We start from the raw sequence: 24,053 nt of genomic DNA, 5'->3' as shown, positions 1-24,053 counted from the left end.
GTCATCCAACATCCATTGTGAAAAAAAAGTAAAATGATGCATATATACTGTCAATTAAAAAAATCATTAGATATGATTAAAAAAGAATACCTAAGGGGACTTGAGAATCATACACCACAAGTCCTACTTTAGACCATTTCCCAATGGGGTCCAAATTGACACCTCTGTTAATCAGGGCCTGGGCCAGGTCTCTCCTTCTGGTCTTCAATGTGTTGGTCCTAATAGTAACAGGTCTCTGTACTTCATTAGCTTCCAAAAACTGATGGATCTGTGAAAACAGGCAAATCAATATAAAACTACACTCTAATAATACAATGACAATTGTCAAAACCAAACTTCTAATCTGTTTGCTTTAAATGGGTTTTTGGTTTACCAGGGTTCAAGATGCATTTAATATGATATGAAACGACTTTAATATAAGCCTGGTTTAGACAGGCTTTTGGATTATTCAGGGTTCAGTTTGGAAAGGTTTCACTGAATCTCTAAAGGTTATTAAGAAATTTACAGTGAATAAAATGGTGATGTTCAGGAGATAGAGTGGGTCTTCCCTTCATGAGCCTCCTCAGATAGTTCACTGAACAACTAAGAGCTGTTTGTTAATTCAATAATTATTAGAATCAATACTTAATACATAGATTAAATCTCATTCTCAATAATTCAGTTAACTACCTAAGGCAGCTATCAGGTACACAATTGTCATTCATCAAAGGAAGACTAGCATTATCAAGTGAACTTCATCATTGTATGAGCTGTTTTTTTTTTATTTGTTTTTTTTTTGTCAACTGTTTGTTGTCTCAACACATCCCCAGTTTCCATTTTCTTATGTAATTGGTACATGTATCTCTATTTGGCCATGACATCTTCTATTGATTTAATAATATTTTAATAAGATCTTATCATTTAAGTAAGTAAAGGTGCATGTATTTTCTCTGAAACTAAATCTACAATTATATATGTGTATCTTGGTATTATACAGATCTTAACAAAAACAAAACAACAGTCTTGATATATCAATATCACAATATTGTTTTCAACAAGAGGCTCCCAGGAGCCTGAATTGTCCACTTGGTTGAATTTTGTTTTCAAAAAAGGGATCATTCAAATGATTGAAAATCTTTTGACTAAGAGAACTCCAAACAATGTTAAGCTTGTGTACGTGAAACACCATCTCTATTTCCTTTAAAAACACACTTAGATAGAACAATTAAATAGACTGCGCCAAGCAAAGTGACCACATAAACTTACCTCCAAGGGAAATAACTGCATCAGTCTTTCCATGAGAAATTCATTGTAGCTGTAGTATGTACACAGATCTTTTCTCAGCTGTCTAACATAGTCTTGTCTACTTCTACAAGAAAACTGGTTATCAATATTTGATTTGTATTAAAGACTTGTTACTAACATTTTTATCCCAATGGGGTTGTTGTCTCTGACATTTTTATCCCAATGGGCTTGTTGTCTCTGACATTTTTATACCAATGGGGTTGTTGTCTCTGACATTTTTATCCCAATGGGGTTGTCGTCTCTGACATTTTTATCCCAATGGGGTTGTCATCTCTGACATTTTTATCCCAATGGGCTTGTTGTCTCTGACATTTTTATCCCAATGGGGTTGTTTTCTCTGACGTTTTTTATCCCAATGGGGTTGTTGTCTCTGACATTTTCACCATATCAATTCTCGTTATATGAATGTGATAACCACAGCTGTCTAACATAGTCTTGTCTACTTCTACAAGAAAACTGGTTATCAATATAAACAACATACATGTTATTTGATTTGTATTTAAGACTTGTTACTGACATTTATATCCCAATGGGGTTGTTGTCTCTGACATTTTTATCCCAATGGGCTTGTTGTCTCTGACATTTTTATCCCAATGGGGTTGTCGTCTCCGACATTTTTATCCCAATGGGGTTGTCGTCTCTGACATTTTTATCCCAATGGGCTTGTTGTCTCTGACATTTTTATCCCAATGGGGTTGTTGTCTCTGACGTTTTTTATCCCAATGGGGTTGTCGTCTCTGACATTTTTATCCCAATGGGGTTGTTGTCTCTGACATTTTCACCATATCAATTCTCGTTATATGAATGTGATAACCACAGCTGTCTAACATAGTCTTGTCTACTTCTACAAGAAAACTGGTTATCAATATAAACAACATACATGTTATTTGATTTGTATTAAAGACTTGTTACTGACATTTATATCCCAATGGGGTTGTTGTCTCTGACATTTTTATACCAATAGGGTTGTTGTTTCTGACATTTTTATCCCAATGGGGTTGTCGTCTCTGACATTTTTATCCCAATGGGCTTGTTGTCTCTGACATTTTTATCCCAATGGGGTTGTTGTCTCTGACGTTTTTTATCCCAATGGGGTTGTCATCTCTGACATTTTTATCCCAATGGGGTTGTTGTCTCTGACATTTTCACCATATCAATTCTCGTTATATGAATGTGATAACCACAGCTGTCTAACATAGTCTTGTCTACTTCTACAAGAAAACTGGTTATCAATATAAACAACATACATGTTATTTGATTTGTATTAAAGACTTGTTACTGACATTTATATCCCAATGGGGTTGTTGTCTCTGACATTTTTATACCAATAGGGTTGTTGTTTCTGACATTTTTATCCCAATGGGGTTGTCGTCTCTGACATTTTCATTCCAATGGGGTTGTTGTCTCTGACATTTTTATCCCAATGGGGTTGTTGTCTCTGATATTTTCACCATATCAATTCTCGTTATATGAATGTGATAACCACACATTCTGGAATTGTATTACAACTGATACATCATTTTTATTAAAGTCCCTAAATCAGATTCCAGTGTGTAATAACCTATTTCCACACACAAAATCTTTTAGACATTACTTAATTCAGCTGACTAAAAAATCCATCATTGCAAGCCTTGAATACACTATTAAAACAGTAGTTATGATGGCAAAATCCTGATTGAAAAAAAAGAAAAAAAAACTTTTTTAAAAATGAAATTATATCTGATCTTTTCTGAATTTTCTATCAACAAACCTTCCTTCTTCCCTCCTTTCCTTGAAGTCAGCCAGGACGTTCATCACCTCCTTAATCCTATTCTGTACCAGAGTAATATCTGGTGGTTGATTCAGTAGGAATTGTTAAGAAAAATACATACAATTTATATTAGAAAGATAAAAGACCTACTTTATATTTATAACACATAAAAAATTACTTTTTGACTATAAAATATTCCTAAATCAGTACTAGAATCCATTAAAAATTGAATCATACGGATTGTTAATATTTTTACAAAGTTATCCTTGGGAAAATGTATGCTTACTCATACACTGCATTATGGATAATGAAAAATTGTTCCAAAGCTTGTAATATTGTATACATGTACATGTAGCTATAACTGGGTCAAAACTTTGAAAACAATTCTAAAATATTTTTACAGATAAGCTATGGAACCAGGTTTATTCAACCATTTTAGGATCACTGTGGTTGTTTCCAACTTTCCAATTTTTTCCCTTGATAATGCCATTTGGTATATGGATATTCTGGTCATTCCTTTGGACTATGTCATGGAGTTTGTGCCTATCAGTTTGGTAATTCTATTATCACCCTTTATTTACAAAAAGGATATATTCCTGTTCGACCTCCTGTCCACTGGGTAATGTGTACTTCTCTGTCTGTTGTATGTTGGTCATTAGTTCTTCCTCAGCAAGTTTCCTGTACATAACAATATGAAACATGTAAAATACATCTGATAGTCATAAAACTCCCTTTGTGAGAAAAACAGCCCACATATAGCATGGTTACAGACTTGATGATTTATAAAGTTATTTTTTTTTAAAACTACCAATAATTTAGCAGCAAATCTCATGTCCAATATGTGTTCAAGTACAAGTAAAAAAACTGTTTGACCATCACAAAATTCTAGAAACTCTTACTTTAAAACACAGGAAAACATATTGAAACTGCTTGCAACAGTTGAGTAGCTGACACTTGTTTCATACCTACCAACATTTGAATATGCCCATGGGGATTTAACTCCTGAAATGCCATCAGCATCCAGGAAAACTGTGAAACTGGGTATCAAATATTATTTAGTGTTGTTTTTATTGGTTCTTTGTGGCAATACAAATCTAATGCACTATTTGTTTCATGATTTAGATAACATTTGTGGCCAATGTTACACTTAAACATTCCCCATTTCGTTCCTTTAATGAGTGATTTTTCCCACTAATCATGACACTTGGCAGGTACCAGTAACTTGGTTTTTTTTTCAGAATAGACTGCAAATCAATAAACTGTAATGTTTTTTTTTTTTTTCATGGTGTAACTGGACCTATATGAGACTAAAGTATTTCATTTGAAAAAATTTCAAAATTAAACAGTCTCATAATTTAAGCATTCCTTATAGAAGGTCTAGAAAAGATATTTGATGTAAGATCATATTTATCCATTTTATACCAAATAAAATTACCATTTTAACCATTGCTAACAATAAAAAGGCTAGAAATTATCTGTTGATACATTACATACTTGTCCTTTGCTTGCTTCTTAACCAACTTCTTGGATTTTTTCTCAATTGGCAACATCTGAAAGAAATGGTAGCTTCATTAAAAATAGCTACAAAATACTTTTGTTTATACCTATAACGATGTAAAGTTACAAAAACAAAGGTAAAAGACTACAAAAGCTAAAATTTCTTACAAAATTATGCAATACCAAAGCCATATGGTGCATTAATTAGGGAACAACAACTTCCACAATATTGAAGAAGGATTCCTAATGAGATATCAAATTCTATAGGTTTGGGGAATGGATTAAATAAAAAGTTCTGAGTTCCAACTAAACTGAAATGTTCTGCTGAAATAATTTTTTAAAAATGATAATTAAACACCCCATTAACTTTCAGTTCAAAAATGAATTTTCACCAAACTAATAAAAGAAATAAATTGATACTCTTACATTAAAGATTTCAACTAAAATACCTCTTCTTCATCTTCATCGCCCTCATGTTCATCACTTTCATCTGATGAGTCATCATCTCCAAAATCATCTGGCATTTCATCTTCATCACTGTCATCATCCACCTCATCACTTTCATCTTCCTCTACAGACTGAAACAGTAAGATAGTTATCTTTGTGCAGTATTTTAGACTCAACAAGCTTTTAATTATGTCCACTTATTAAATACCCCAAATGTTTTTCTATGCTTTCAAAATACTGTGGTTACATTTAAATTTGTGTGCATCAATTTTTGTGTGTATAGGAAAAAGCCAATTCTATCTGTACTTGAATTTGTTTTTTGTGGGTCAATAATGTTTTTATTAATTGATGATTTTTCTGCATTTCTGGTAAAATTTTGTATTCTTGATTTTGCCGTTTTACAGTGCCCATGAAAATCATGAATAATAAAGAAACCACAGTGGATAAAGAAGTACAGATGTAGTTATTGCACAATCAATTGTGCAGATACATATCTGATATTTCTAAGCTTGATGAATACTAAATCCTGCCACTTTCTGTAAGTTTGAAGATAATACCCAAAGGAGTTAAGCTAATTTCTTATTCACAGTGTACTTGCCTTGTGAAAGTATTCAAATTTGTGTCAACAGAGGTAATAACTAAATGGAGTAAAAGTGTAAAATAGTGTTTTACATTGTATCTACAAGAATGACATTCTTACCTCATCCAAATCTAACTTTCCAGTCTTGGCAGGTTTTAACCAATCCTTGTTCTCATCTGTATATCCAGTAATCTCTTCATCTTCACTGTCTGATTGGTCCTCTTCAATGTCACTGTCATCTGAAATAAAAAAAAAAAACAATGTTACCAGTTTAACCAATTCCTGATTTGCCTCAAATTCTTAAAACCCAGATTACAGAGTTATCTCCCAATTTAAGAGTTGTCTTTCATTAGAGCCCATACTTTAATCCTGAGCTGAATGAATAGGGCAAACTTAAAATCTTATTTTCATATTTTTTTTCTATTTTTTTTTTAAAACAGAGAGTCAAGGTTTGACACTTACACAAGCCAACCAGGTAAAACTTTAAGCCTAATGGCTTCATGCATTATGATATAAGTACATGTATGTTTTAGGGAGGTCTTGTGAAGGTTGATTGGTAGTATACCATTAATCATCCATATAACATGGCTTCATCACTAGATTCAAGGAAAGCTTTTTAAAATATAATGAAGGGTTAGTTGTTTTTATCAGACATGTGAATACTATGAGTCAAAATATGAGAGAAACAGTATGTAAACAAGCATTTGAAATAGTATCAGTAGTTTTCCTACTGTTAAGGGGAAAAGTCCAGAGCCCATGCAGCTGGGAAAAAGAATGTGATAATGTGACTCACGCGGAAACCTACCCAATGCCACATGTTCTATTGCAAGCATATGACACCCAAAAAGCTAGTTTTGAATTCGTCACAAGGCTTTGTTAGGCACAATTTTTTATAAGTGAAGTGAGGTTTTTTTTTTAAAGAAAAAAGAAAAAAAGGAGTTCCAAATTCTGTGATTTTTTTTTAGTAATTCATTCATTGAATGAAAAATTATATTCTGACATCAAATCCAAGCCCCAATCCAAAGTTTTATTTTGAGCTAGCATTATTTCTTTAAGTGCCTCCAATGCTATTTTACAAGGAAAGTACAGATAAGTGTGATTGAACAGCTCATGTGGATTGGATCAACATGTGTTATACCTAGTCGAATAGCATAAAGGACACATTTATGAAATATCTGAAAAAGTCAAAAACTGTATAAAATGAAAAATGATATAAATTCAATATTATCATGCTGTTACTGCTATGATCCTGGTTAAGGTACCAACAAAATGAAAGAAATAGAGTTCAGTTGTATCAAGTTTGAATGCTGTGTTAATGCCTAAATTTATACGGTCACATCAAAACTGCAACCTGGAAAGCTTTACATTCCTTGTTGAATTTGAATTGGTAACTATTAGGTTGCATTATACTTGCAGATCCGATAGATGTGATTTGAGGGGTAAAAATTAGGAAATACAAGCTGGTAACCCAGACCGTAGTTTTTGTTTTATACTTTCAGTATGTTAGTTAAATTTTATCCAAAATTTGGTAGCCTAGCTCAAAATTTAGTAACCATGGGCTACTGGGCGACTGTTAATTTTCATCCCTGATTTTTGTTAGACAGAGTTGACCCGGCTTTATTAAGTAAATTTCAACAAAAAGGATGAAACCTAATGGAATTTCAAATTTGCTTATTATAGTATTTATTCATGTACATTGATAGATTCAATACTTTTGGTGATAAAGAGGTGTGAGATACATGCTGTCAGCTATACGGAAAGATCCAGGTCTACACGAGATTGGGTTGACCTTGATAAAATTTTATAATAGCAAGGATAAAAGAAGGTTTGCATTGGGGGTTTTGGAGGAATGTTGTAGTCCTCTGATCAACCAAAGTTATGTTGGCATCAGGATGTTTTCTCGGTGCTGCATCTTATACACTGCGTGCACGTGTGTAGTGTTTGCCTTTTCTATTTAAAAAAATACCGGCATAGTTTTAAAATTCTTACACCATAGAATTAGAGAAAGTGTGATTGTAACACAAACATAAGAAATTTGGGACTAAAATGGTGTGAAAGGAATCAAGAATCAAAAAGTAAAACTGAAATCAAAAGACAAAACGCATGGAATAACTGAAACCAAAAAACAAACAACGTAAATACAAAACCTAATCCTGAACTCTCAGACTAAGTGTTGTTTAAGGCAAATCAACAGTTTTGAAAAGAATCATGATAAAATAGATTTTTTGCATAATTTGCAAATTTTGACGGAGAAAAGAATCTGCGAACGAAGACGTTTCAAATAAAAGCCATGTTCAACACTACCAAGGACATTTCAAAGCAAGAATTAATAAATTTTGAAAATCATATAAATTACTCTAATAATTTTTGAGAAAATATCGCTAATAGAATAAGATGTAGGTTTGTAGTAATTTTAATAAAGTACTTTCGGCCTATAATCACTTTGCCAATATATACAAGTACATGTAACCTTGAAATTAATTGTTGACAAGCTTATTGAGGTGATTATATAGGTAATCTTAGGTAAATGTATGTCATGCTTACATCAGCAAGCATTCGAGGTTCTGACTCACTTAAAACATTTTTTTCTATTTTTATTACAACTTTAAAAAATCCAAAATTTGGCATGTTGGTAGACACACCTTTGACGGACTTGTCTATTTTTTCCTGATCTTTTTTTTTGTGGCCAAACACTAGGCATGATCCATATTTGATTAAACGTACCACCACTCAAAATAATTTTAATTAAAGGTCGTGGCTTTGTCTTACTATTATTTGATACACTTTTTGTTGATAATTCAATGTTTAATGATGATATTCCTAATCTAAATTGAAAATAATAAAACATTTATCTTAAAGTAACTTTTAAAGTCATTAGCAACGGCAATAAAGAACAGGATTAACTTTTCTGCCTGAACTAAACGAAAGCACAATTTCTATTGTTCTCGAAGTGGTAGGTTTCTGCCTGTGACTCTAGGAAATAATCTATATACATAAGGGCAAGGATTTTTTATACAATATTTTTGATAAAATTTGATACAGCAGTTGAGAGAGGATTTTGTACTTCTAACATCTCCATTTTAATTATGTACAAATCTTGAAATGACATGTTTCCATATCAATAATTGGGAATTTTACTGCTGAAATTTTGAGAATGGCGCCAAAATTTGGATCCAAAATTAGGGTTGGAAAATCACTGATTATAGTACCTTCAAGATCACTTATGTCATCTTCTTCCTCCTCTTCTTCATCATCATCTTCTTCAGATTCCTCTTTTTCTGGTTCTTGCTTCTTTCTTTTTAACCCCTTCAAATTTTGTGATGCCCCCTTGTTATTTTTCACTACTTGACCTTTGACTTTTGAGGTCTGTTTAAGTTTGTTATGTTCCTGTTTCTGCTTAATTTGTTCTTTTTTCTGTACTTGCTTTTCAAGTCTGTTTTTCAATCTTTTCTTTTGTCTGCTGCTCAATTTCTTTTCTTCTGAATCATCTGAAATCAAATGAAAATTACACAGTTGTGAATAAGAAAATGACACACTCTTGTTTCCACTTTTTGTACAACTAACAAATATATTACTAAAACTACTTAATCAATTAACACGACATACAACATGTATCTTTATTTGTTCTATAAGAAAATATTGTTATTGCAAAATAACACAGTAACAAGAGGCTCCCAGAAGCCTGAATCGCTCACCTTCTAAAATTTTGCCTTTCAAAGGCAATATATTAAACAAGAAGCTGTCCAACAATTTTGACTAAAGAAGTCTTTGGTAGGACTATCACAAGATCTTTTCAACAATTGAAAGTTTCTTTTAATCTATCATAGTTTTCAAGATATTCTCTGAAAACTATTAAAAAAAAGTCACTCTTACAAGGAGTCTTAAGATTTTGGAAATCTAATAATATCGATCATTGCAGCTATTGAAAGAATTTGGATAAACCTAACGCTTTAGGAGATATATGTGAAAAACTACTGTCTGACCCCTGTATTCTATTTTTAGTAATGGCGGCCATGATTTTCGACGAATCAAAAATCCCCAGTTCTATGCAGTATACCCCAAGGAACATTCATACCAGTTTGGTTTCAATTGGTCAAGTAGTGTCAGAGGAGAAGATTTTGGAAAGAAATAACATTAAAAATAGCAAAAATTGTTGAAAAAGGGTAATAACTCCAACATGGCTTAGGTCTCACTAACCACTTCCGGGTCAAATGGCCACCCCACTATGTAGTACCAAAAACACACTGAACCTAGACATATGCATTGTAAGTGCATTATTTGTGTGTATTATGATTAAAAGTAGTCAAAATAAAGCTGAGAATGTGTACTTTAAAATCATATATGTAATTAACTACAAAAGTGTATGAATATTGTTTACATGTGTGAGTAATTTGCCTCCATGCTGTCAGTTAGCAGAACAGGTAAAAATGTGGATTTTCAGTATTATTTATTCAAGTAAATTTTGTGAAGAATTTCTACTATGATCGTACCATTAGCATAATGATTTTGGAAGCCTTATTTTCCAAGCTTCGCAACGGTATGCAGCTTTAAGATGTCATTTGTCCTGGGAATTCACAGTGAAAATTGAAAATTACTTTTTTAACATGTAAAGTAATGGAAACGTTAGAAGTGGTTAGTGAGACCATAAATTAAATTATGGCATATTTCAGAGAAATGCATAATTTGAGGAAAATTGCCTTTCCTGGTCATTATTTCCATTTTCCCATAAAATCAGTATAGCGATATTGGTAATCTGGCTATATTTTAAGAGGTGCATTGTGCAAGGTATTTTAAAAAACAACATAGCAACAAGATTTTTATCAGTAACAGTGACTCATAACTTGACGTCATCCATGAAATACACAACGTCACTGCTTGGGATATTCAAAGTACTCAAATAGTCACACAGCACAGACTAAGAATCACACAGTAATGAAATAGGTATGATATAAATTGTTGAAATCTGTTCTTTTTTCATAATGATAAATGATGTTTACTATTACAACTTCTTGAATTATCATAGGTATCAATTTGGTGTGACAAGTTAGTTAAAATTGTAATTTTTTAGTAATTTAGGGAAAATATCACTGAGGGGCATGATATAAAAATGACCATTTCTTTGTAGTCCTATGTCTGATTTTGATAGTTTTGGTCTTATTAGACTCACAATACCACAAGCTTTCATAAAATGTAAAAAAAGAAAAACATAAAAACTCATAAAATGTTTTTAAGGTCTCACTAACCACTTCCGGGTCAAATGGCCACCCCCCTATGTAGTACCAAAAACACACTGAACCTAGACATATGCATTGTAAGTGCATTATTTGTGTGTATTATGATTAAAAGTAGTCAAAATAAAGCTGAGAATGTGTACTTTAAAATCATATATGTAATTAACTACAAAAGTGTATGAATATTGTTTACATGTGTGAGTAATTTGCCTCCATGCTGTCAGTTAGCAGAACAGGTAAAAATGTGGATTTTCAGTATTATTTATTCAAGTAAATTTTGTGAAGAATTTCTACTATGATCGTACCATTAGCATAATGATTTTGGAAGCCTTATTTTCCAAGCTTCGCAACGTTATGCAGCTTTAAGATGTCATTTGTCCTGGGAATTCACAGTGAGACTTTGAAAATTACTTTTTTAACATGTAAAGTAATGGAAATGTTAGAAGTGGTTAGTGAGACCTTAGGTAGGTCTCACTAACCACTTCTGGGTCAAACAGCCACCCCCCTATGTAGTACCAAAAACACACTGAACCTAGACATATGCATTGTAAGTGCATTATTTGTGTGTATTATGATTAAAAGTAGTCAAAATAAAGCTGAGAATGTGTACTTTAAAATCATATATGTAATTAACTACAAAAGTGTATGAATATTGTTTACATGTGTGAGTAATTTGCCTCCATGCTGTCAGTTAGCAGAACAGGTAAAAATGTGGATTTTCAGTATTATTTATTCAAGTAAATTTTGTGAAGAATTTCTACTATGATCGTACCATTAGCATAATGATTTTGGAAGCCTTATTTTCCAAGCTTCGCAACGTTATGCAGCTTTAAGATGTCATTTGTCCTGGGAATTCACAGTGAGACTTTGAAAATTACTTTTTTAACATGTAAAGTAATGGACACGTTAGAAGTGGTTAGTGAGACCTTAGGTAGGTCTCACTAACCACTTCTGGGTCAAACGGCCACCCCCCTATGTAGTACCAAAAACACACTGAACCTAGACACATGCATTGTAAGTGCATTATTTGTGTGTATTATGATTAAAAGTAGTCAAAATAAAGCTGAGAATGTGTACTTTAAAATCATATATATAATTAACTACAAAAGTGTATAAATATTATTTACATGTGTGAGTAATTTGCCTCCTTGCTGTCAGTTAGCAGAACAGGTAAAAATGTGAATTTTCAGTATTATTTATTCCAGTAAATTTTGTGAAGAATTTCTACAATCATCGTACCATTAGCATAATGATTTTGGAAGCCTAATTTTCCAAGCTTTGCAACGGTATGCAACTTTAAGATGTCATTTGTCCTGGGAATTCACAGTGAAACTTTGAAAATTACTTTTTAACATGTAAAGTAATGAAAACGTTAAAAGCTGTTAGTGAGACCTTAACGGCTTAAAATCAAAATTTGACCAGAGATAGATCTTATCATGCTGAACACTTTTACCCTATGTCAGAATTCAGTTAAACCTAACAGTTTAGGAGATATATGTGAAAAACTACTGTCTGACCTCTATGTTCTATTTTTAGTAACAGCGGCCATGTTTTTTGACGAATCAAAAATCCCCACATCAGACCCAATATAATGGGGTGGCATATACCAATGACTCTGAAATGAGTGAACTTAGCCAGTCATGGGGAGGCTTAAGGAAAATGACCAAAGAGTACCTTTCTTGATGCACACACACCATCAGGCGAGTATACATGTATACATGTAATGGTCAGTAAACAAGTAAGTGATTTAGACATGTTGAAGTTAACTGTCTTGCTGGTTCAATGAGTTACATGCACATCATGCACAAGGTATTTTCCATCATTCATCAATCACTGATCTGACAGAGGAATGTATTTAACAAGTGACCAATGGAGTTTTAAAATTGTGACTGCTAATTTTTTTAAGATATACATGTAAGAAGATTCTTTCTTTGTTTGTTTGTTGGGGTTTAACGTCCGAGCAGCAATATTTAAGCTATATTCATGAAATGGATGATAAAATGAACATGAAATGAAAAAAAAAGGATGGGACACAAGGATAATAGGGTCGACAAACTTCGATTGCCACTGGAAAAAGGGGGGATGGGTAAGGTCGGGCAATTTAGCCTCCTGTGGCGGAGCACAAAGGTTCCTACTCCTATCGAATACCACAGCAGGGTTCTTTAACGTGCGAGGAACGTGGCATCTTTCCCAACACGGTGCACCACTATGGTTTGCGGTCAGGTTTTCCGTATTATAGCCTGACAACCCCAGCAGGTAACATGCCAGGGGTACCCCATTCCACCACCTGGGGCACACATCCCAGTTGCTCTGTGGGCAGAGCGCCTAGCCCCCGGCTAGGTTTCTGAGCACTATTTAGTCGCCTTATACGACAAGCTTAGCGCTGCTGCAGGCCTATTCTTTTAACACCCGGACCTGCATGGGGCTGTAAGAAGATTCTAAATCATTTCAAATCCATTTTATATGATTAAATCAAGTAGAATTCATGATGTGTTTAAAAAAAAACCTATAACATGTCTAAAGTAAAAATATGAAGGTAAAAGTAAATTCTACTGAACAACACAGGGGTTCAAATTAGTGCTGGTCTAAGGTGCCATACTCTCAAATTCTTATGAAAGACCATCGAAATTTCACTGACCTAAGTTCTGGACCTTTCATGTTCTACTTTTTTTTACTTGTACTCTTATTTAGAACTTTTTACTTTCTTCTTGTGGACCTTTCATCTAGGATACAAAAAAGTTTAGGACTTTTCACTCTTGAAAGTAAATTTCAACCCCTGACACCAGTGAATACACATGCATGTACAAGTCAATATTTAACATACAAATGTCAGGTCGGTAGAGCTTTTTAATGGAAAACCAGATTAACTGCGTTTGGCTAATGCTAGCTTCTATCAAGGTCACCAGACTTGTGTTAAATGAAAGCTGAATTTCCACTGGAAAATTTCCCGGTTGAAAAATTAAATGAAACCCCTTGTCTAGAGTAAGTGCCTAGAAAACTTGACATATGAGGGACTAATACCTGTTAACCTCTGGATCAGTTCATGTGGCCTAAGAAAAATTCTATGCTTCTGGCAACCTGACCAACCCTTAAATTTTCATGGTTTAAAAAAAACAAAAAATAAATAAATATGGACTTTCAGTCTTTCGTCATTAATTTTTTTACTAGAATTGCCTTGCTCTTCAAAGTGGAGGTTCAAAATTCATTAAAAAAATGAAACAACAGGAGCCTGAGGGAGATTTTGATGTAAAAAATCAATTTTTTTAGTAATTTACACAGAAAATGTTGTAATTTTCATTAAAAACCTCCACACAAACCATACATTCTTATAAGGGAAATTCTAAATTTTGCATTGATTTTGTGGGAGCCCCCACCCCCCTTAAGGAGGGAGGGTTAAAATATATGGGGACTAGAACCCACATCAGTGTCAACCTCATGATTAGAAGTCCAGCAATTAACCACTTGACTACCAGCCCCCTTTGTCTGGAAGTGCTTCACTGTTATATATTTGTGTTTATGTTTATGTTTGTTGGGGTTTAACGTCCGAGCAGAAATATTTCAGCTATATTCAGACAATGAACATGAAATGGATGACAAAATGAACATGAAATGAAAAAAAAGGATGGGTCACAAGGATAATAGGGTCGACAAATTTTGATTGCCACTGGAAAAAGGGGGGTGGGCAAGGTTGGGCAATCTAGCCTCCTGCGGCGGAACGCAAAGGTTCCCACTCCTATCAAACACCACAGCAGGGTTCTTTAACGTGTGAGGAACGTAGCATCTTTCCCAACACGGTGCACCACTATGGTTTGCGGTCAGGTTTTCCATATTATAGCCTGACAACCCCAGCATGTAACACACCAGGGGTACCCCATTCCATCACCTGGGGCACACATCCCAGTTGCTCTGTGGGCAGAGCGCCTAGCCCCCGGCTAGGTTTCTGAGCACTATTTAGTCGCCTTATACGACAAGCTTAGTGCTGCTGCAGGCCTATTCTTTTAACACCCGGACCTGCACGGGGCGTTATATATTTGTAATCGTCTAAATATGTTCTGTATATACATTAACACTGAACAAGTTTAAAAAGGGTTTTTTTTGTAGTTTATATAAGTTACCAAAACTATGAACTTATACAAATGTACAATGTACATAAAAAAAGGTGCACATCTTTAATGTATTTACTTGTGTCACCTATTTTCGCTAACGTAATTTTCTTGTTCGAAAATTTTGCTTTTACCTTTATAAACACATCTATAATTCTAGAAATAAATAGACGGTCCATTTAAGAATAAAAGTGGTGAATTTCAAGACATTTTAGCGAGTTTTCATTATCAACTTCTCCCCAAACTTGGGCAAGGTCAAAACTGTTTTCATTATGCAAGGATGTTAAGGTACTTTTGTGTATGTTTTGTAAGGGGGAGACAACTCTGTCATGACATCAATCGGTAACCATAGAAACGGCTACGCCATTGCCCTCGCTTCGTTCATAAAATGGTGTCTTTTCAATATTTTACGATATTTATCAATGCCGCTTGGCATTAATGTCATTTTATCCAAACCCTGAAATATTTGCTCTGCTCTTGTAAAAAATGTAAACAATTTCATAAAAAATCTGAAATTTGGTCAGCGGACTCAGCCACCCCTCCCCAAATAACTTGTGAATGGGCAAGTCTAAACACAAAACTTACTTTCATTTGTATCTTCTTTACAAAAATAACTTGTGGAAACATTATCTCTTCCAAGTTTGTATTAATTTAGACATAAACAACAACTTACCAAAGCACCTTGTCAAGAAAATGTAGCCCATAATACGGCTGATGTACATGTAATTCGTGAAAGTGGATGAGGGCACAAATTTCTGATTTTTTATGAAATTGTTTACATTTTTTACAAGAGCAGAGCGAATATTTCAGGGTTCGGGTGAATTGACATTAATGCCGAGCGGAGCAAGTTAAACAGTTGGGAGAGGGGGTTAAAACTGATGGAAAATCAAGTTTTTATACTAAAATACTCATTTTTCAAAAAAAAAAAAAAAAAAAATAGGGCGCAAGCGTCCCCTCCAAATTTATTACTGCATGATTCAGAAGACAGAACCACCAATCTTGGGTCTAACAAGGCAACTAAAATTAAAATGCTTGATGTAAAATCGGCTTTACTTTCCAATTTACATTTTGTTCTTTTCTTCAATAGTTATATTTTCATTGTATCATTACAGAAAATGCTGGTAATATAAAGATACATTACTTATGAGTCACTTTATAGTTCCGCTAGTTCTCCTATCAGTAATCCTTTACCTAAACATTGGACATTTATCTGATTATAAGGTACATGTACTTGCATCGAAACACGCGCTTCAATAGTCGTAAACATTCTAGGGGGCGACATGACGCAAAATAAATTGACTGAAACATATTTGACAAGATATACACATGCTGGGTGTTAATTGATTTTACCCCTAGTTGTACGAGATAAGCCTTAGCTATTAAACACTTGTAACTTAATTTTATGAAGATAATTATTAATTTTAAAAGAAAATAGAGTGGGGGTGTGGGCTAAAGCCTCCTTAGCTCCCCCGGTAAATCTGCCACAGCTAAACACTTAAAAAGTACTATAATGGAGAAAAACAGGCTAGTGTATGCATCGAAAATGCTAAAATTACATAAAAACGGGTCAGACACGAGTATTATTAATAATTAATATTTCGTTGAGTGGAGCTAGGCGCAACATTTTTTTAGGCTAAATTTGTGAAATATTCTTCTACAGTGGGTGCAATATAGATATCTTTTATGGTAAAATTAGCGAGAAATTAATGTTTCAACCTAATACAGCCTAAATCTACCCATGACAACCCATGCTTTGCAAATATTAGGGGGCCAAGCCCCCACCTGAATCTGCCCCTAATAGTGCCACGTCCATATATTTTTCTCACCAGTTAACGTCATGTTGTCATCAGTACAATGATTAATGTTTATTCCATTCTCTTCTGTAGTCCGATTTTGATATTACATTACTATTGTCATTCTCCTGAACATTTTGATTTATGTCATCCATTACGATATGAAATAATTAAATGATACCACTCTATTTTGATCCAAAAGTCCAGGAGGAAGAGCTGAATAGACTCACTAGATTTATGGTGGGATTGTTCGCGTAAATTTAAATGTTTACCTTTTTAACTTTTTAACATATAGAAAAAAGCAAATGAAGTGCAAAATCTTGATGAAATTTGTAAAAACACTGCTTTGGACCAAAATTTAAATATGTTAACGATCTCAGGTTAATTAGTCACAGCACTTTTTGGATAGCATAAAGTAACTTAAAAATGTCTGTTATATTTCATAATGGGATGTGGTTGGCTTCCTCCTGGACTTTTGATGTTTCTGATATTTTATGAAGAAGGCATGTTTTGGTCATGTGATTTGTTTCTATTTAAGGAATGTTGAAATTTTTCATAAAGAATCGATGGAGTGATATGGTAGAATATGTATATATGTAGTTTTTGTATGAAAAATGTTAAATAAAGGATTTATTGGGAGGTTGAAATATTTTTAAAATTGTACAGGATTTTTGTTTAAATTTTCTGGAAAACACCTTAACACTGCTGCGTACAGCGTCACCTATTTTTGTGAACTGTGTAAAATTGTTTTTACTGGATCGATAATGGTCATGTTTAATTTGGAACAGATATTAAAACCTTGCAAATAATCACATGAGATGATCCAGCCAACAAATGACACAAGAAAGGATTAAAACACAAAATTGTCCTATGAAGAAAACCGTACCTCCAAGAATCCATGAACACTTTTTAACTAATTCAAAATTCATATGAAGTCTAGTCCAGCTTCCTTGTGGGACTAATAAAGCATGACAGCAAATAAAAAATACATTCTCATAAATGCTTGAAATTTTTGTACCAAATCAATTTTTTAGGGAAACTCACTCTCATTAACAGAGAGTGTTTCTCCAGAAAATACATAATGACAGATAACTCTTTTAAGTCTTTCGTTATTTTCTCAGTATGGATCGTGACCACATGAATTCATTGAGTGATATTCATAGAAGCCACAACTGCAAAACAATTTTCACCACAGTACAAAAAATGAAACACGACTTAATTATCTTGGCCATTGAATTTGAAACAAATGGGCAAATAATAATGAAGGATATTAATTATTAACAATTAACTTACCATTTATTTGCCAACCATGACTGGTAGCCCTACTAATCCATTTTGGGATTCGGCACTGGAGGTTTTTTTTTTTTTTTTAATTTTGACTACCACCGAATCCCTTAAAAAAATACCCTGTATTTAGTTTTCGGGAAAATTTTACGACTCAACCTCAACACGAACTGCAACTGATTGCACCAACAGCAGTATGTCAAAGATCGGGACAGCAGTGCTCAAAACAAAAAAATATCTCAAGGGTCTAATAAAACAACCAAAATGAAGTAGTACTAGTAGCATTACACGTTTAGCAGACGGTTAATTACAGTCATACAGAAGACAAGCACAGCAGTATGTCCGATCGGAAGCAACAATGATCAGCAATTAACAAATGTACACATTTCGCGTGACCAAATCTGACAAGAATGAAGAAAATTTTGTTTCGTGAGTTTGGTCAAGCAAACTTTTGCCATTAATAATATAGCGTACTTACCAGCTCCCATTCCCTTTAAGATTTTCGGCATTTCTGGAGGCTTTTGCTTTTTAGCTTTTCGCCCAGGACCCTTCTTGGGCCCTTCATTAGTTAAATCTCGTTTTCTTCCCATTTCTGTGGTTTAAATAAATAAGTAAACTTTTGTAAACATTCAACACGTGTGGTTTTTCTTTCGGACCTAAAATATCTAACTTCCGGTATACAGATTCTAAAGTAAGAAATAAATCAGGAATTTAATCCGGAAATTAAGCACACTTACTATATCACCTATTTCATTTAATAAATGCTTTATTATTCAGATCTGTGCTTTTTACATGGTTGTCAGCAATTATAAGATAATTCAAAACTTACAATCAATTTAATGTACCGAAAAGGGAATGTGAATTCGCATGTACTCGTGGCAAGTTTACATGGGGCAGGAGCAACCAACCATTATTATAGATTCTTAGGGGGCTGACAATATTTTTTTCAGGTCAGAAATGTTATTTCAAGCCTGTTGCAAGTCAGATTATTTATTTTCATCATATTCTTGGCTAGATTATTTATTTTCTGAGTCTATTCTTTATGAGAATTTAAATGTGCATATCCGGGTTACCGAAATATGCGGTTTGGGTTCTATATCAAAGCATGTGTTACTTTTTATGTTTACTGTTAAGGACATTATTAAATGAAGTTCATTCAATCTCTAGAATACAAGGCATAGTCTCTACTATATCCGACAGGTAGCATTCATGGACCTGAAGTGTGTCCTAAATTTAGCGGGAAATGTTGCGAAGGACTTTTTAGGGGACAGATTCGCATATCTATGTATATGAATGAAATCTATAATTGCAAAATTTAACTACACATTTCCCAGACAGCATGCCTGTGTTGGGCCAACGTTGGCTGGTGGTTGATTCGTAGGCTCCTAGTTGGCGTTGGCAAGACAACGTTGGCCCAATGTAGCAGTGAGTGGATTATGGAAAATATATCCTCTTGATTTATTTTTTTCCAAAACGGTTTCTAGTTAACAAGCAACGTTTTGAATTTTTAAAAGTTTTCATTCTGTAAAAATATTCTACGTTACTCCAGTAAAGTCATTTATGTGCATCATTTAATATTGTTATTGCAGAGTATTGTATAAAACTTGTGGAGTATTTATACATGTATAGTTTTCTAATTTATGAAACTATAGCGAGCGTAGCGAGCCAGTTTTTTCTTTAAGGTTTAGCACAGGTCAGAATATTTATTTTTAATTTACTAGCCAAGGTCAGAGTATTTATTTTCTAGCAATTTGCAAAGTCAGACTATTTTTTTTTCTGGTATGATGAGGCCACATTATTTATTCCCTACATAATTAGAGACAGATTATTTATTTTCAAAATCTGCCAGCCCTCTTAAGAATCTAATGATCGTCCATAATTATAAGTCTAAAATAATGTGGAGCATAGTTGGAGCAATGTGGAAGATAGTATGAGCATGGCATGCACACATGATCATGAGGATTACACATAATCCTACTGTGGTCACATATAATGACGCATATTCGTATATTCTGCACCATTCAAGAGGACTATGCATCACAACTGTATACTTGACACGTATACATATGTGACAGAAAAAGATGGAAATGTGATCCGTGTAATCAATACTGAACTTTATAATAAAATTTTCATTTTTTTCATTAATAATAAACGTTTTAATATATCAAAATTTCAAAATTTATCTCGGCCTAATGGTACAAAACGATTGGAATGTTAGTCATGAAGTAATATAATATCCCCGTTCTTAAAAATGAAGATCTCAAAAGAACATAAATCATACATGTAACAATTCTGCAGTAACTATTCAAATTCATGAAACAATTGTAAAATTTCATTGTGTTTCTTCATTAAGAACGTAACACCCTCACCAGTAACCCTATCCAGAGACTTAGAAAAACGACTTTCAATTCGACTTTCGTGTAGATTTCGTGGCTTCGTAAAATTTCAAACATTTGAAAGTCCAACCCTACAATATATCGAACTGTGTAAATATTTAGTTTATCTATAAGATAACGATACATGGCTGGAGTACCTACTTCGTTTTAGCCATAACACCGATACAATTTCTTCATCGGAAGTTTTTATTCTATTGTGAATTCATTTAGTTTATCCTATGTGCAGGACTTCGCTTTTTCCTGTGAACTAAAGGGTAAGCATACATTTGTATTTTAAATCTGTTTTGTTCATTCATAAGCAGTGATTTATCTTATTTTTTGCGTCGTGACATTACTTTTTCTCTGACCTAGTTATACGACGACTTAAGAAAAAGATAGCCCAGTTTGATGACGACATATCAATCAACCATTTTAAGACCACCGCAATGGGAAAGCTATAATTTTAAACACTCATTCTGTTAATATTATTACATTTTTTGAGTATTAATACAACAAGATCACACCATCCGAACAAACACGGAAAAGATAACCTCTCTCAAATCAAAAAAAGCAAACAAAACAAGCAAACAAACTAGCAAAAAATATGAATAACAACAAAAACAAGAAGACGGAAAGAGAAATGAAAAGCTTCTTGTCTTCTTTTTTTCCATAATACAGTAAATAAACAAACATACAAAGACGTAAACGACACTGTCATGTGTACCTTGTTACCAAGGACGTTGTTTCCATTATTTAGATATATTGTCGTCTGGTGACTCTTATACATTTGAAACGTGTTTGTTATATTATACTTATTTTAAAGGTACAGAATTGTATCATCTATAAAGAAATTACCATTATTCCAAAAGTTTAAAACCGTCCATGCATTCGGTTTTCGTTCACCAGAAGGAAGGAGTAAATTTAATACATACACTCTGGATAAGACAGCACATTAGAAATTTTAACCTCGGAGCATACCTCGGGAGATATCGCAATGGCTGACAGTACAACAGGAGGTAAAAATGATATCAGTATGGATTAAAGAGCAAAGTATTTATTTGTACTATGAACATTTGTATGTGAACTACATGGATTTTGTGGTCGCAATTTTGGATCACTTATACACTTAATTTGAAGTTATAAATTATGCATGTTGTAAAATTTTAAATTTGTGTCTGCCTTCTGAAGTAGGCACGTTTTAAGTACCAATCCATATAAAATTCAGACACTGCTAATGGTATAGTGATTCATGATGTAGAAAAATCCACCGAACAAACAATGGGTTTTCAGTCTACATATGCTATATTTTTGCATAACAATAATCATTTCGATATTCAGATGTGCACTTTTGAGAAAACCATACATTCATCTCCAACTAAAATCAAACAAATGGAAACAAATCAAGAACGATAACTCTTGCAAAGTGCCAATTTCATGTACAATCCATAATTTTTTTATCTCAAAAGTGCAACGACCAAATGAAAAACTAAGACTGCTTATGTGATCAGTAACTGTTTCTGAACAAGAAACAAAACTGAATTTGGTGGGTATTTGACATGCATGAATCGCCTTCTGTCAGATTTTTAGAAAAAAAAAACTAATACTTAAGCACGTTATTTTTTTAATGAATATCATGCTAAGTAATTGCTATCCGTAGCATTCTTTCGATGATGCGCATGGACTTATGACATGGATAATAAACATTAACGTATACTCATGAAATTAATACAGACTACATGGAAGTACATGTAGGCTATTTACAGGTGTATGTACACCAACATATTCCTTTCTTGTTATTTGGATCAAGCTATTTCTAGTCAAGTAATAATAATTTATATCTGTATTGCATGTTAATATGAGAGACTGTGTACAGGAGGTCCATATGCAAGAAACAAAGGTTCAAATATAAACGGTCCCGGATTTATTTGGCTATCCTTTTCGATTTGTTCAAGCTGATGAGTACTTCTTGAAGACTTTTTTTCTCGAATGACTATCTCTCTGTGTACTTGGTTCTAATGCTGTTGATGGGAGGTTACTCAATCCTTGAAACACATTCACAGCATACTAAATTATTCAATGAAATATTGGATTGGTGATTTGTATCTCAAAATTAGAACTGATTATGTCATTGTATCGTTTTTTGTTGTTGTTCATCATTGTTCATGATGCTATTTTTTTTTCTGGAAAAGACTCTGATCAGAATAAAAATTATATGAAGTCTAATGATTATTCCATAAATATACAAAGCTCATACTCCTCTAATAATACATGTGTAAGCTTAAGCTTGAATTGAATTCATCATATTAGTGTTTACCTGAATTCGTTATATAAGGAAGCCTGTGTGAGGCCTTTGCGTGGCCGTAACTACTTTTTTTCTCGTTTCTTTCACTTTATATCGTACTTTTACATGTTACAAATGTACAGGTGTTGTAGTTGTCAAGTTAGAGAGGTGTGAGGAGAATGCTTATGATAAGCACAGGTTTCCATAAGAATCATGTTAGATAAAGAAAAAAGGTGACATCGACTTTTTTGTCAGCTTCATTAACAAGCTAAAAATGCTTTAAAAATGTTTGCTTAAGGAGGAAAGTAATTTAATGAGTCGAAATAGTTATAAGTTACATTCTATAAAAAATCAAGTACTTTCGGCCATTTTTGTTCACTTCAAAGATGGTCATTTTTCTCTTAACGTTTCCAGCTTCCCAAGTCAGGGCTTTGAGTTCACCCTTGTTTGAGGGAGCGAGGGTGGACTCCAAAACCCTGACTTGGGAGGATGAGCCTTTTTATTTAACTTTATTTGTTCTCAAATTACTAATCACGTAACGTACTGAATAAGTAAGGTGCCAAATATGGAGCATTAAGTACACGGCTTCACATTAAGAAGCATGCAGAGAGTAATTGGAATCATTATCAGCAGCCACATACAACATTGATTAAATGAAATGAAAGCATAAGACTGAAGTGTGACAGTTTGTCTCCGTACTTTGGTTAGTTAACGCCCCCCTCCCTCCTCACCGTTCTTCAAATCTTGTGTCCATCCCAGATCAATTCTTTTTATTACAAAAAATCAAAGTGCTGAGGCACTGAGGCAAGGAGGACTTCAAAGTAATCAAAAATATTCAAGTAACCAAATTGCAAGCTAAATAAACCTATCAAAACTTAGTCCTTTAAAGAATAACCATTTGTTGTAACGCAGTGTATATTTATACAGTCCGTTTATCAATGTATATTTTTGGATCTTCTTTTGTATTAGTGCTTTTGGTATTCCTGGCTGTACACGTACGTTGATGTCCTCAAATTTCCTAATACTTAAATCAGCATTTCTTACAAAATATGAATTCCACTGAGAATCACTGACTATCAATATTCGATGAATTTTCAAAGTAAGAATGGACCCACACCTTGAAATTTCGTTATGGAGATGAATGAAGTAGAAATGAATCCCGCAGACTGGAGGAAGTTGAACAAAGGCCCAATCTCAAGGGAGAAATGAGCAAAAAACTTTTTCTTGCTTGTGCTCACTTTGATGTAGAATTTGTTTTTGTAACAAATTAAAACTAAAATTTGTCCTTGTCATTGTTGTCTAGATTAGGCTATGGTATGTTCAATAAACGATTACCTTTCTCTAGGAATTTTTCAGTTCAAACAAGGATAAAAACTCTTGTTGTACAATTACTATACTAGCTCATAAATTTGAGCAATTTAAGACTCC

General features: G+C 33.5%; 2 protein-coding genes across 5 annotated transcripts in view; one reads left to right on the top strand and one right to left on the bottom strand.

Moving 5' to 3' along the window:
• The window catches only part of LOC148600931 (uncharacterized), a 28,809-nt gene extending 10,157 nt beyond the window's left edge, over positions 1–18,652 (bottom strand). Inside the window, exons 1-9 of the mRNA XM_088554965.1 lie at positions 18,448–18,652; positions 8,768–9,046; positions 5,679–5,797; positions 4,981–5,109; positions 4,529–4,584; positions 3,627–3,712; positions 3,035–3,128; positions 1,246–1,348; positions 91–268 (exon numbers count right to left, since the gene is read on the bottom strand). Of these exons, the coding sequence (XP_088411091.1) occupies positions 91–268; positions 1,246–1,348; positions 3,035–3,128; positions 3,627–3,712; positions 4,529–4,584; positions 4,981–5,109; positions 5,679–5,797; positions 8,768–9,046; positions 18,448–18,559 (1,156 nt within the window). The 5' untranslated portion in view covers positions 18,560–18,652. The remainder of the gene's footprint in view (positions 1–90; positions 269–1,245; positions 1,349–3,034; positions 3,129–3,626; positions 3,713–4,528; positions 4,585–4,980; positions 5,110–5,678; positions 5,798–8,767; positions 9,047–18,447) is intronic.
• A 1,832-nt stretch (positions 18,653–20,484) lies between these two features.
• Positions 20,485–24,053, top strand: part of LOC148600930 (polyamine-transporting ATPase 13A3-like) — a 60,827-nt gene continuing 57,258 nt past the window's right edge. For all 4 annotated transcript variants that reach the window (XM_088554252.1, XM_088554250.1, XM_088554249.1 and 1 more), the window contains exons 1-2: positions 20,485–20,619; positions 21,168–21,360. In XM_088554252.1, coding sequence (XP_088410378.1) covers positions 21,339–21,360 — 22 coding nt within the window. In that variant the 5' untranslated portion in view covers positions 20,485–20,619; positions 21,168–21,338. The remainder of the gene's footprint in view (positions 20,620–21,167; positions 21,361–24,053) is intronic.

This window comes from Perna viridis, chromosome 12 (assembly GCF_037379345.1).
Source record: "Perna viridis isolate PV_CMFRI_1.1 ecotype Kerala chromosome 12, ASM3737934v1, whole genome shotgun sequence".
Lineage (NCBI taxonomy): Eukaryota > Metazoa > Mollusca > Bivalvia > Mytilida > Mytilidae > Perna > Perna viridis.
Note: the sequence above shows the minus strand (reverse complement) of the source record. Positions and strands in the feature narration are given on the sequence as shown.